The sequence below is a fragment of the Hyla sarda genome, chromosome 3 (genome assembly GCF_029499605.1).
Source record: "Hyla sarda isolate aHylSar1 chromosome 3, aHylSar1.hap1, whole genome shotgun sequence".
In the NCBI taxonomy this organism is placed as follows: domain Eukaryota; kingdom Metazoa; phylum Chordata; class Amphibia; order Anura; family Hylidae; genus Hyla; species Hyla sarda.
Genome location: NC_079191.1, coordinates 93,993,983 through 94,006,680, shown reverse-complemented (window position 1 = coordinate 94,006,680; position 12,698 = coordinate 93,993,983). Strand labels below are relative to the sequence as shown.

At 45.3% G+C, this 12,698-nt stretch overlaps 1 protein-coding gene across 8 annotated transcripts in view; it reads left to right on the top strand.

Moving 5' to 3' along the window:
* The window catches only part of LOC130361531 (autoimmune regulator-like), a 52,599-nt gene that overhangs the window by 4,823 nt on the left and 35,078 nt on the right, over positions 1-12,698 (top strand). For all 8 annotated transcript variants that reach the window (XM_056564639.1, XM_056564638.1, XM_056564640.1 and 5 more), the window contains 3 exons: positions 2,180-2,354; positions 3,300-3,431; positions 6,721-6,786. In XM_056564639.1, the coding sequence (XP_056420614.1) occupies positions 2,180-2,354; positions 3,300-3,431; positions 6,721-6,786 (373 nt within the window). The remainder of the gene's footprint in view (positions 1-2,179; positions 2,355-3,299; positions 3,432-6,720; positions 6,787-12,698) is intronic.

Here is a 12,698-nt window from a genome sequence, read left to right as displayed (position 1 = left end):
GCTGTCAATGTCCCATATAGCGCTCCATGTTCCCCATATAGCAGTCAGGTCCCTTTATGTGCCCCCACACTGTGCTCTCATGTAGCAGCCACAGCCATCTAGATGCCCCACACTGTGCCCCTATGTAGAAAACAGGCCCCTTTATGTGCCCCCTCACTGTTCCCCATGTAGCATCCAGGCCCCTCTATATGCCCCCATGTAGCATGACCTATATGTGCCCTCAAGTAGCACCTATGCACTCCTATGTGCCCCCATGTAGCAGCTAGGCCCCACTATGTGCCCCCACTATGTGCCCCCACAATGTGCGTTTAGGTAGCAGCCAGGCCCCTCTTCTATGTGCCCCCATGTAGCAGCCAGGCCCCTCTTCTATGTGCCCCCATGTAGCAGCCAGGCCCCTCTTCTATGTGCCCCCATGTAGCAGCCAGGCCCCTCTTCTGTGTAACCACATGTAGCAGCCAGGCCCCTCTTCTGTGTGCCCACATGTAGCAGCCAGACCCCTCTTCTGTGTGCCCACAAGTAGCAGCCAGGCCCCTCTTCTGTGTGCCCACATGTAGCAGCCAGGCCCCTCTTCTGTGTTCCCACATGTAGCAGCCAGGCCCCTCTTCTATGTGCCCACATGTAGCAGCCAGGCCCCTCTTCTGTGTGCCCACATGTAGCAGCCAGGCCCCTCTTCTGTGTGCCCACATGTAGCAGCCAGGCCCCTCTTCTGTGTGCCCACATGTAATAGCCAGGCCCCTCTTCTGAGTGCCCCCATGTAGCAGCCAGGCCCCTCTTCTGAGTGCCCCCATGTAGCAGCCAGGCCCCTCTTCTATGTGCCCCCATGTAGCAGCCAGGCCCCTCTTCTATGTGCCCCCATGTAGCAGCCAGGCCCCTCTTCTGTGTAACCACATGTAGCAGCCAGGCCCCTCTTCTGTGTGCCCACATGTAGCAGCCAGGCCCCTCTTCTGTGTGCCCACAAGTAGTAGCCAGGCCCCTCTTCTGTGTGCCCACATGTAGCAGCCAGGCCCCTCTTCTATGTGCCCACATGTAGCAGCCAGGCCCCTCTTCTGTGTGCCCACATGTAGCAGCCAGGCCCCTCTTCTGTGTGCCCACATGTAGCAGCCAGGCCCCTCTTCTGTGTGCCCACATGTAGCAGCCAGGCCCCTCTTCTGTGTTCCCACATGTAGCAGCCAGGCCCCTCTTCTATGTGCCCCCATGTAGCAGCCAGGCCCCTCTTCTGTGTAACCACATGTAGCAGCCAGGCCCCTCTTCTGTGTGCCCACAAGTAGCAGCCAGGCCCCTCTTCTGTGTGCCCACATGTAGCAGCCAGGCCCCTCTTCTGTGTGCCCACATGTAGCAGCCAGGCCCCTCTTCTGTGTGCCCACATGTAGCAGCCAGGCCCCTCTTCTGTGTGCCTTTACACTCTGCCCGCCCCTCCATATGCCCCCATATAGTTGCTAGGCCTCAAAAAAACTATTTACCCATCACACTGTTTTCTTTCAGCTTTTAGTGCTCCGTTCCTGTGAAGATCCTCTTCTGTCCCCTCTAACAAGCTCCTGCATCTCAGATGCTGCCCTCAAAGGAAGTTACAGTTGTCTCCTGTATGGGAGCAGCCGGCTCTGTGCTGTTGCTCTATACCAGTGTTTCCCAACCACGGTGCCTCCAGCTGTTGCAAAACTACATCTCCCTGCATGCCCAGACAGCCGAAGGCTGTCTGGGCATGCAGGGAGTTGTAGTTTTGCAACAGCTGGAGGCACCCTGGTTAGGTAACACTGCTCTATACTTTACTGCTGTGCATCCTTCCGATTCAGTTTATAGCTGCACTTGGAATCTGGGACAGGCGTCCGGGATTCCTGGGTGGACCCTCCCCTGCCTCTTGTTCTGACATAGTAATGATCTCAGGGGTCCAGCAGAAGACAAACCCATCTAGAGTTGACGTTGGAGCCGCTCACTTGCCAATAGGGTCCTAGGAGGTGACGCACAAATAAAACCTTGTCGATAATAAATCCATTGTGTACAGTGATGGCAAAGATGTTGCATATATTTGATATAGAAATAGGGTGGGCCCAAGGAACCCCAGATAATCTCTAATTATAATGGTGTAAATACGATTGGTTTTAACAATTTTGTAATTCGACTATGGTTGAATAATGGTGTATATAAACTGTGAGGTGTAAATGGGCTTGTCATTTCTCTACAGGAGACTCAGCGTGCTGGGGAAGGAATAGGAGCACAGAAAGCTTCTCATGCTCTTCTCACTTGGCTTCTGACTCGTGATATGCACTATATCCGCAGCTTTTGGTCCCTCCTGTCCACAGAGTATATTTTAAAGAGTTACCCCCGTTTATCAGGAATTCACAAAACTCTTCAGACGGGTAAGTACATTTTACTCAACATTTAGCAGGAGGCAAATGTCAACCTAGACCCATCTTCATTTTTGTGCAGAATGCATACTTCTTCTTCTTTTACTTCTTTACCTCACATTACTTAAAGGGGTTCTCCAGTGGAAAATGTATATATATATATATATTTTTTTTTTTTTATAAACTGGTGCCAGAAAGTTAAACAGATTTGTAAATTAATCCTTCCAGTACTTATCAGCTGCTGTATGCTCAACAGGAAGTTCTTTTCTTTTTGATTTTCTTTTCTGTCTGACCACAGTGCTTTCTGCTGACACCTCTGTCCATGTCAGGAACTGTCCAGAGCAGGATGGGTTTGCTAAGGGAATTTGCTCCTGCTCTGCTTAAAGGGGTATTCTGGTGGGAACTTTTTTTTTATTTATTTATTTTTTAAATCAACTGGTGCCAGAAAGTTAAACAAATTACTTCTATTTAAAAATCTTTACCCTTCCAGTACTTGTCAGGAATTTCAGAACTGTGCCAGAGTGGGAGAGGTTTCCTATGGGATTTTGCTCCTACTCTGGACAGTTCCTGACATGGACAGAGGTGTCAGCAGAGAGCACTGTGGTCAGACAGAAAATAAATGTAAAAAGAAAATAACTTCCTCTGTAGTATACAGCAGCTGATAAGTACTGAAAGGATTAAGATTTTTTAATAGAAGTAATTTACAAATCTGTTTAACTTTCTGGCACCAGTTGATTTAAAAAAAAAAAATAATGTTTCCACCAGAGTACCTTTTTAAATACATTTGTGCATATTTTCAGGTTGTAATACAATTTCCAGTCTGATAATGAAAATATGTTAATGAATCTATGATATTTTTATATTTGATAATAAAAATATGACTGTAACACCTGCTGGTATGATCATTCAACCTGGATAGTTTCTCTATTGTGGTTTCTTATGCTTTTTTTTTTTCAGCTTCAGAAGGATTGTCTCATCGCAAAGCTCGGCGCACTTCTTCTGCCAGTAAACATCAGGATTATCAAAAGCTGCACACAAAAAGAAAAGCTGGAGGAGAGAAGGACTCAGGAGGCACTGCACAACTTTTTGGTACTAGTGATAATAGAATTGGACAATTATCAGAAGAAAGAATCATTATCTAAATGTTACTCTGTAGTTAGCTTACTGATAGAAATGTGGAAGAAGTTTAGCTCTTGCTGTATTACTCTTAAAGGGGTACCCTGCTGCTCAGCGTTTGGAACAAACTGTTCTGAACCCTGGAGCCGGCGCCGGGAGCTTGTGACATCATAGCCCCGCTCCCTCATGATGTCACACCCCGCCTCCTCAATGCAAGTCTATGGGAGGGGGTGTGACGTCATGAGGGGGTGGGGCTATGATGTCATGAGCTGTCGTCTCCAGCGTTCAGAACAGTGTGTTCCAAATGCTGAGCAGCAGAGTACCCCTTTAATCTTATGGTCTCTTGATGTTGCTGCTTGTTATATCCTTCTCATTCTGACCGGTTATAGACTCTTTGCTTTGTACATATCAAGGCCCATTTACAGTTCTACTGAGCTGTATTACTACAACCATTGAATATGCAAAAGAACTGTTCCTAGTATGTACAATACTTCCATGTCTGGTGCTGCTATAGACACACAGAGACATGACTGAATGATAGTTATGTCCGGGCAGTTAAAGGGTAGAAATATTGTAATGTATTCACTAGGAATCGACCGATATCGATTTTTTAGGGCCGATAAAGATAACCTGTGGAGGTTAGGGCCGATAGCCGATAACTTATACCGATATTCCGGTATAAATTATTGGCTAATTACCTGTTCCCGGGGTCCGCACTACTTCTGGCTCCGGCAGCGTCCTCCTGAGCTGTCACTGTGCACATTGACGGTGACGTCTTGTTGAGGACGTCACTTGTCATTGTGCATAACACAGCGTAACATATGACACCGCAGGAGCCAGAAGTAGCGCGGACCCCGGGCCCCGGGAACAGGTAATTATAAAACTGGGGATGGGGGAGGTAATGGGGCAGCGGCGGCGGTCTCTGGCCGGGGCGGTGCGGTGGGGAGTGGCGGCGTCGCGGGGCATTATCGGATTATCGGCAAGGTAATTGCCGATACCGATAACGTCCAAAATCGGGAATATCGGCCGATTAATATCATCCAAACCGATAATCGGACGATCCCTAGTTTTCACATGCTGAGGGTAGCAGAACAATAAAAACACACATACTTTCCTGCCTCCTGCCCTCACTGTTCCAATTGTGCCAGTCCATGTTTGGCAGCTCCGGTCATTTCCTTTCGGCCACAACTGTGTCCCTGTCCTCTGTATTGTTGATGGTCCCAGCAGTCAGACCCCAACTGATTAGGTTGTTATCCCTATTATATGAATAAGTTATAACAAGTTGATGGGCATATCCCTTTAAGCAAACTAATATATTACGTAAAGTTAGATAAAAGTGTCTAAAAATGCACTAACTTTATCAGACTTAGCCTCTTTGACAAGTCCAGTGCACTCCTATAGTCTATCTAGCTAAAGTTTACACTGTATAAGAATTATATATTTTTACTAAATCTGTAGTCTGGAAAAGCATTTTAATGTCTCAGGGTGCATTCACACCACGTTTTTGCAATACAGTTCCCATATCAGGATTATGATGAAAAACTGATTCCTGAAAACCTGACTAAACTGTATTAAAGGAGTACTCCGGCACGCACTTTTCTCATTATATCCCGTCCAGGCTGCAAAATACAAGAAAACAAACTTTCTCTTACCTGCCAACGAGCCCCCGGAGCTCCGGTACACTCCGGTACAGGTGTTCGGTCCCCGGACTGTACTCTTCTTACTTCCTGTTATCCCGGCACGTCACACGGAGCTTCAGCCTATCACCGGCCGCAGCGATGTCCCGCCTCGGCTGGTGATAGGCTGAAGCTCCGTGTGATGTGCCGGGCTAACAGGAAGTAAGAAGAATACAGCCCGGGGACCGAACACCTGTACCGGAGTGTACCGGAGCTCCGGGGGCACGTTGGCAGGTAAGAGAAAGTTTGTTTACTTTTATTTTGCAGCCCGGACGGGATAAAACGAGAAAAGTGCGCAGCGGACTACTCCTTTAAAATGTGTGTACAAATTTTAACCCGTATACGGTTTAAAAAATGATGTCCGGTTGCATCAGTTTAAGAAAAAAAACGTATACGTTTTTACCTTTTCACGCCATTATGAATAAAGTTTCACTTATTTGAGAAAAAAACTGTACAAAGTCAAAAGCCGTATGGTGAAATCCGGATGGAACCGTACGCACATACAGTTCTGTACAGTTCCCATTGACTCCCATGTTTAAAAAAAACGTATACGGTTTAATACAGTTTTTCACCCAGACCAAAAACCGTGGTAGGCTATGGTTTTGGGTATGGGAAAAAAACTGACAAAACCGTACAGGATGCAAAACGGATGCAACCGGATGCATTTTTTGGCATACGCTTTTCAATGGAGAGTCAATGCATACGGTTTTCAATACGGTTCCATACGGTTTTCACATTGAAAACGTATCTGGGAACTGTATTGCAAAAACGTGGTGTGAATGCACCCTCAAAGGGGTACTCTGGCGCTAAACATCTTATCCCCTATGAAAAGGATAGGGGATAAGATGTTAGATCGCTGGGGACCCCCGCGATTTCTCCTGCAGCACCCCCATTTTTCAGCTGCACAGAGCGAGGATCGCTATGTGGCTGATGACGGGCAGTGCAGGGGACGGAGTATCGTCACAAGGGGACTGGACGTGACGTCACGAGGGGGCGGAGCCGTGATGTCACAATACTCCGACCCCTGCACCGCCCGTCATCGGCCACAGAGAGATCCTCGCTCTGTGCAGCTGAAAAACGGGGGTGCTGCAGGAGAAATCACGGGGGTCCCCAGAAACACAGGAAATGCCTGCTTAGCCAATCACGGGCCATAGTGGTGTCCTGTAATTGGCTTTCACCTTGTTTCATCTGTGGAAACCAATAAGGCCAAAAAAAAACACATGCCAAAACCATGGATCTCTAAGCAGTTATTGCTTATGTAGTACACCACTGGTAACATTTTGACCATGAAAAATTGTAGGGAATTTATCTATGTCTACACTTAAAAACCGACACAATAGGGTCAACATTTTTTTAGTAAGACATTGGAAAAGTTGCAAATTGCTTAGCAAAATAAAACTAGTGCAAAAATATGCAACTTTTCTTTTACACTAGAAAACTGGCATACACACCTTAGTAAATTCCCATGGCTGGACAAATTCTGACACGATTAGTCTAATTGTGGCCAAAATCTTTTTAACCCATTCTTTTTATATTCTTATGACTATTATTAATGGTTTGGCTTGGTAATAATTTGTCTTTAACAGGTCCTCCACCAAAAACAAAACCACCTCGTAAAACAGAGAAACAGGAAAAACTGGGGTCCTCACACTGTAAGTATTAATGGTCGATAGCAATTACATTACAATTCACACTTGCATCAAAGCTCAATTTAGAAAGTCGCAAATTCCGTTAATGAAAAAACAAAAACGGATCTGGACAGTCTGTTGCACATTGGACATTACCAGGGACAGGCAGATCCTATTAATTTACAATGAGATCTGTCTGGTTTACAACTGGTGTCTGTTTTTTGCAGGATTTAAAACGTACCCATCAGATCCAACAAAAACACATTTTTTGTAATATATCACTCAGTACCCAATCCTGACCATGAAAATCTAATTTTTATGTGTCTAGCACCTTTATTTATTTTTTTATTACACTTTTAATTTAGCTCACTAGTCTGAATTCCTCTCAAAGGGAGGGGGTGTGGCCTCACTGTGCAGGTCTCCGCCCCCTCCCTCAGTATGCTGTCTGCTCACATCTTCCCTAGCATTTGCAAAACTACAACTCCAAGCTTGTCCTCACTGACAGTAGCGGGACACAAGATGACAGTGGGGGGATTTTTCTTCAAGCTGTGAGCCCTGCACTCACAGCTGTCAATCAAGGAAGTGTGTCCATGACATAGGGGATGACGCATGGACACAGCAGGACTAGTATGTGTCCAAGCAGGCAGGAGGAGGCAGATGTTTGACTGGCTTTTTCAGTATGAAATACTGAAAATTTTCTAATGAAAGCAATTGCAAAACCTATTGGTTATACATGCTTTACAACATATGAAAAGTTTTTGTATCTGACAGTGCCCATTTAAGCTTACAGTATTTTTTTCTCTGCTCATGCCCCTCTATTTCTATGGATTCTGCGAACCATGAATGGACCTTTAATGCAGGTGTGAATTTAGCCTAACTAGTAATATATTATGTGTAATGTAGTATTGTCGAAATTTCAGTAATAAAACCCTCTTATTAAATATGTTTTGTTAAAATAGCAGTGTAGCCATAGGCCTTTAATTTTCCAATTTTAGTAAAATTCCCAAAGTAAAATTGGAAAAGAAGGTGTATATTCACACCCTCCATGTGAACTGCTTACTTTTACATTGTGTAAATGGACAAAAGGGGAACAGTCGTTTCCTATGTAGTGATGACTACACTGTATGGGGGAGATTTATCAAGGGATTTAGAGCAGTTTTTTTGCTTACAAAAGTCGCACAAAAAGGCGCACGTGCGCCTAAGCAAATTTTTGTGTGACTTTTGGCTGTCAGCAAAAATGAACAAAAGAGCTTACCAAAGCAAATTTCAGTTTTCACTTTCTAGTGGTCAGGGATTTATCAAGTGCGAAAGTTGCACAAAAAGTCATAACCGCCTCCAAAGCAGCGTAAATTTAAGCAAGCCTGGGGCTGTCTTACAAAACTTGCTTTGGAAAGCGGGATTTCAATATGAAATCACATCTGCACAAAGGAGCCCAGGCCGGCATCACTGTGCAGCCGCCCGGGCTCCATTTTACCCCCCACCCCACAGTCATCTCCCACCGACTCCCCCCACCCCTGATTATCTCTCCCCCCACCCCTCATCTACCCCTGGTCATCTCTCCCCCCCACCCCCGCTCATTCATCTCCCCCCTGCCTGGTCATCTCCCTCAAACCCAACCCCACTTATCTTTCCTCCGCCGCGGGTCCCCCCAGCTTGTCCCCCCCCCTGCCAGGTAATCTCCCGCTTATCTTTCCTTCCCCCGCTTATCTTTCCTTCCCCCGCTTATCTTTCCTTCCCCCGCTTATCTTTCCTCCCCCGCTTATCTTTCCTCCCCCGCTTATCTTTCCTCCACTGCTGGTCAGCTTCATCTTGCCGCCTGTACATCTCCCACCCCGCCGCTTTCTGTTATAGGACTACAACTCCCAGCATCTCCTTTCAGTGAGGACATGTTGGGAGTTGTAGTGGCAGCGGTGAGCGGACCGTGGTAGATGCAGGCTGGCCAGCTCCCCGGAATATGAAACTACAGTGTAATCTCATATTTCCTGGTCTGAGCTGTGATTGGCTGAGACCGACCAGCCAATCACAGTTCAGACCGGGAAATATTAGATTTCACTCACTCAAAGGACATGCTGGGAGTTATAGTCCTGTAACAGCAAGCGGCGTAGTGAGAGATGTACAGGCGGCAAGATGAAGCTGACCAGCAGCAGAGGAAAGATAAGCGGTGGAAGAAAGATAAGCAGTGGAGGAAAGATAAGTGGCGGAAGAAAGATAAGCAGGGGGTTGTGGGAGATTACTGGGAAGGGGGGAGATGAGCTGGAGGTGGGGGGGGATGAGCTGGAGGAGGGGGGGATTAGCGGGGGGGGGGAGATGAGCTGGGGGGGGAGAGATGAGCTGGGGGTGGGGGAAGGAGAGATAAGCTTGGGGGTGGGGGGGAAGAGAGATGAGCTGAGAGGGAATGAGCTAGGGGGTGGGCGGGGGTGCCTTCAGCTGTTGCTAAACTACAACTCCCATCACAGAAGTAGTAGTTTAGCTACAGGATGCCTCCAGCTGTTGCTAGACTACAACTCCCATCACGGGAGTAGTTTAGCTACAGGGTGCCTCCAGCTGTTGATGAACTACAACTCCCATCACGAGAGTAGTAGTTTAGCTACAGGGTGCCTCCAGCTATTGCTAAACTACAACTCCCATCATGGGAGTTGTAGTTTAGAAACAGCAAGACTCCAGCTGTTGCTAAACTGGAGGCTCGCTCTTGTTTTTTTTAAATTTCCTTTACAGGCTTAGTAGTGGAAGTCGTCTTATAGACGGAGTCTGTTACTAAGCCAGGGCTTAGCGTTGGCCCCAAAAACAGCTAGCTCTAATCCCTAATTATTACCCTGGTACCCAAAGCCACAGGGGTGTCGGGAAGAGCCGGTACCAACAGGTCCGGAGCATCAAAAATTTCGCTCCTGGGCCTAGGTGGTAACAGGCTGGCGTTATTTAGGCTGGGGAGCGCCAGTAGCAATGGTCCTCGCCCACCCTGGTAACGTCAGGCTGTTGCTACTTGGTTGGTATCTGGCTGATACTGAAAATACAGGGAACCCTATGCGTTTTTTTTGTTGTTGTTTTTTTTTCAAAAATAAAATAATAATAAACAAAAAAAAGTGGTTCATCGTAGTCCACCGAATCTGAAGAAGTCCACAGTATACACAGATCTGTAATAAGAAGAAAAAAAAACAATAAAAAAAATGGGTTAGTACATTCAGGGGGGGGGGGGGGAGTTGTAAAAAAAAAAAGTGATAAACACACGCACATATATTGCACATCTTTTTGACAGCTGCGACTTGAGGTGGGATTACAAAGTGGTGTTCCGGAGTCATTTATTGGCTTATGCTTAGGTGTGCTAAAAAAAATGGTATTCAAAAGTGATTTATTGTTTTTTGCTTATGTGAGCCAAATTTATCAACCCCCTGTGATAGTATGATAAATATGTCACAAATAAGCAAAATCAAAAGCAAGAATAAAGATGACTACAGAACTCTCTTACCAAAACAGCAATGATAAATCTCCCCCTAAATCCTCCTCCCTAAATCATCTGCTAAGAGGACATTATGGTTTTACCTAACAGTTGTGTTAGTAACCTGTTGAGGATTCAGTCTGAAAATATAAAATTTACATAGATGAATCTAGCCTGATACATGTAGATTAGAGGTGGAATATTAACCCTTTGTTATTTTTGTTCACTTTAAACAACCATTACTTTTGTATTTTTCTCTCAATATGTCCCTTAGAGTGGAGGGGGTGTTATTTGGAAGATGAGTTGTACTTTTTAATTTAAAACAATTGTGAAATGAAATGGAAAAAATGGGGGGGTATTTTTTGATTGCATTTACTATGCACTACAAATGACATGTTACCTTTAAAGAGTACCTATAATCAACTAAACTGTCCCTAATCTCCCCCCCTCCATCTGTCCCTGACACTCACTAACGCTATCTTTGTCTTAATTTCTACTAAAAAATGCTCATAAATATATTTTCCCCCTCACTAAGGTTGCTCATTTCTTCTGCTGTGAGCAAGGGAGAAGTGGCCTGGCAGGCCCGGCATCATCTGAAGCCTGGCCGGGCTCAGTTTCGCCCTTCTTCCCCTCTCTTTCTATATATATATATATATTAGTGTATCAAAACCATGGTGCCTCCAGCTGTTGCAAAACTACTACTAGCAGCTGGAGGCACCCTATTTGTGAAACACTAATGTCCAAACATATGCCCATCACTTACTTGGACTTAGAAGACCTCGATCAGAGATAAGAAAGGCAGACCCGATCCTCAGTCATATGGCTCTCCTTCTCAGGCAGTAGGAGCCTGATGACGCGGCCGCCCATGTCAGGAGCGCTCTCTGTTCTGCTGGGCGACAGCGCGAGCTCTCGCCTGGCTGATTCACAGGCAGGGAACATCGCTGTGCGCATCACATGGCCCGGCTGCAGTCTTCATGCAATGAGTCCGAAATCTATAAAAGACTATTTAATGAGACCCCTAGTGGTGGATTTTTCGAACATAAATTTCTCAATAAAATATATATATTTTTAAATGATATTCATTTAGGAAAGTGTCCCAAATGCATTAATGTAAAACATATCAAAAGTTTTTTTCATGATAGGTACTCTTTGGGTCAGTACAATCATAGTGATACCTCATTTATATTGTTCTGCTGTTATTCTATTTTTACAACTTTGCTTCACCATATTCTGGCCCCTATAACGTTTTTATTTTTCCATCTATGGAGCTTACATATTACTTTTTGATATTATTTTTTATTTGACCAAAAAACAGCTATTCTGATATTGGGCATTTTTTTTCTGGCAGCTTTCAGCATGTGGCAATACCAGTTAAATGTATTTTGCATTTTTGGGATTGCATTTTTTTTAAACTTCTCCTCCCCCCCATACTTTCAGTTCCCCTAGAAGACTGGAATATGAGATTGCTTGACCACTTTTAAAGTACCCTGCAATAAAACTGCATTGTAATATACTGTCTTTTAATTTCTTATTACAACCTATCTCCAATCTCAGCTGCTAATGGCAAATGTCAGCTGTAGATAACAGCCAACACCCAACCTGAGCCTACATCATAACAGCCAGCACCCAACCTAAGCCCACACCATAACAGCCAGCACCCAACCTGAGCCTACACCATAACAGCCAGCACCCAACCTGAGCCTACACCATAACAGCCAGCACCCAACCTGAGCCTACACCATAACAGCCAGCACCAAACCTGAGCCGACACCATAACAGCCAGCACCCAACCTGAGCCTACACCATAACAGCCAGAACCCAACCTGAGTCTACACCATAACAGCCAGCACCCAACCTGAGCCTACACCATAACAGCCAGCACCCAACCTGAGCCGACACCATAACAGCCAGCACCCAACCTGAGCCGACACCATAACAGCCAGCACCCAACCTGAGCCTACACCATAACAGCCAGCACCCAACCTGAGCCTACACCATAACAGCCAGCACCCAATCTGAGCCGACACCATAACAGCCAGCACCCAACCTGAGCCTACACCATAACAGCCAGCACCCAACCTGAGCCGACACCATAACAGCCAGCACCAAACCTGAGCCTACACCATATCTCCACAGTGCACATCTGCCATACAATACAAGTGAGGTGGATGTTGCAGAGGGATTACTATATTTTTTGTTTATATTATAATATTTAATAACTTTCTTATTATAAGTTAAGTGGTCTCTGTGGTAGAGACATATTAAAAGTTTTGTGTGATCAGACCTCAACAAATTGCTATAGATAATGCCGGAATAAATGAAAGGGGTACTCCAGTGGAAAAACATTTTTTTAAATCAACTGGTGCCAGAAAGTTAAACAGATTTGTAAATTACTTCTATTAAAAAATCTTAATCCTTCCTGTACTTATTAGCGGCTGAATACTACAGCGGAAATTCTTTCTTTTTTGAAACACAGAGCTGTCTGCTGACATCATGAGCACTG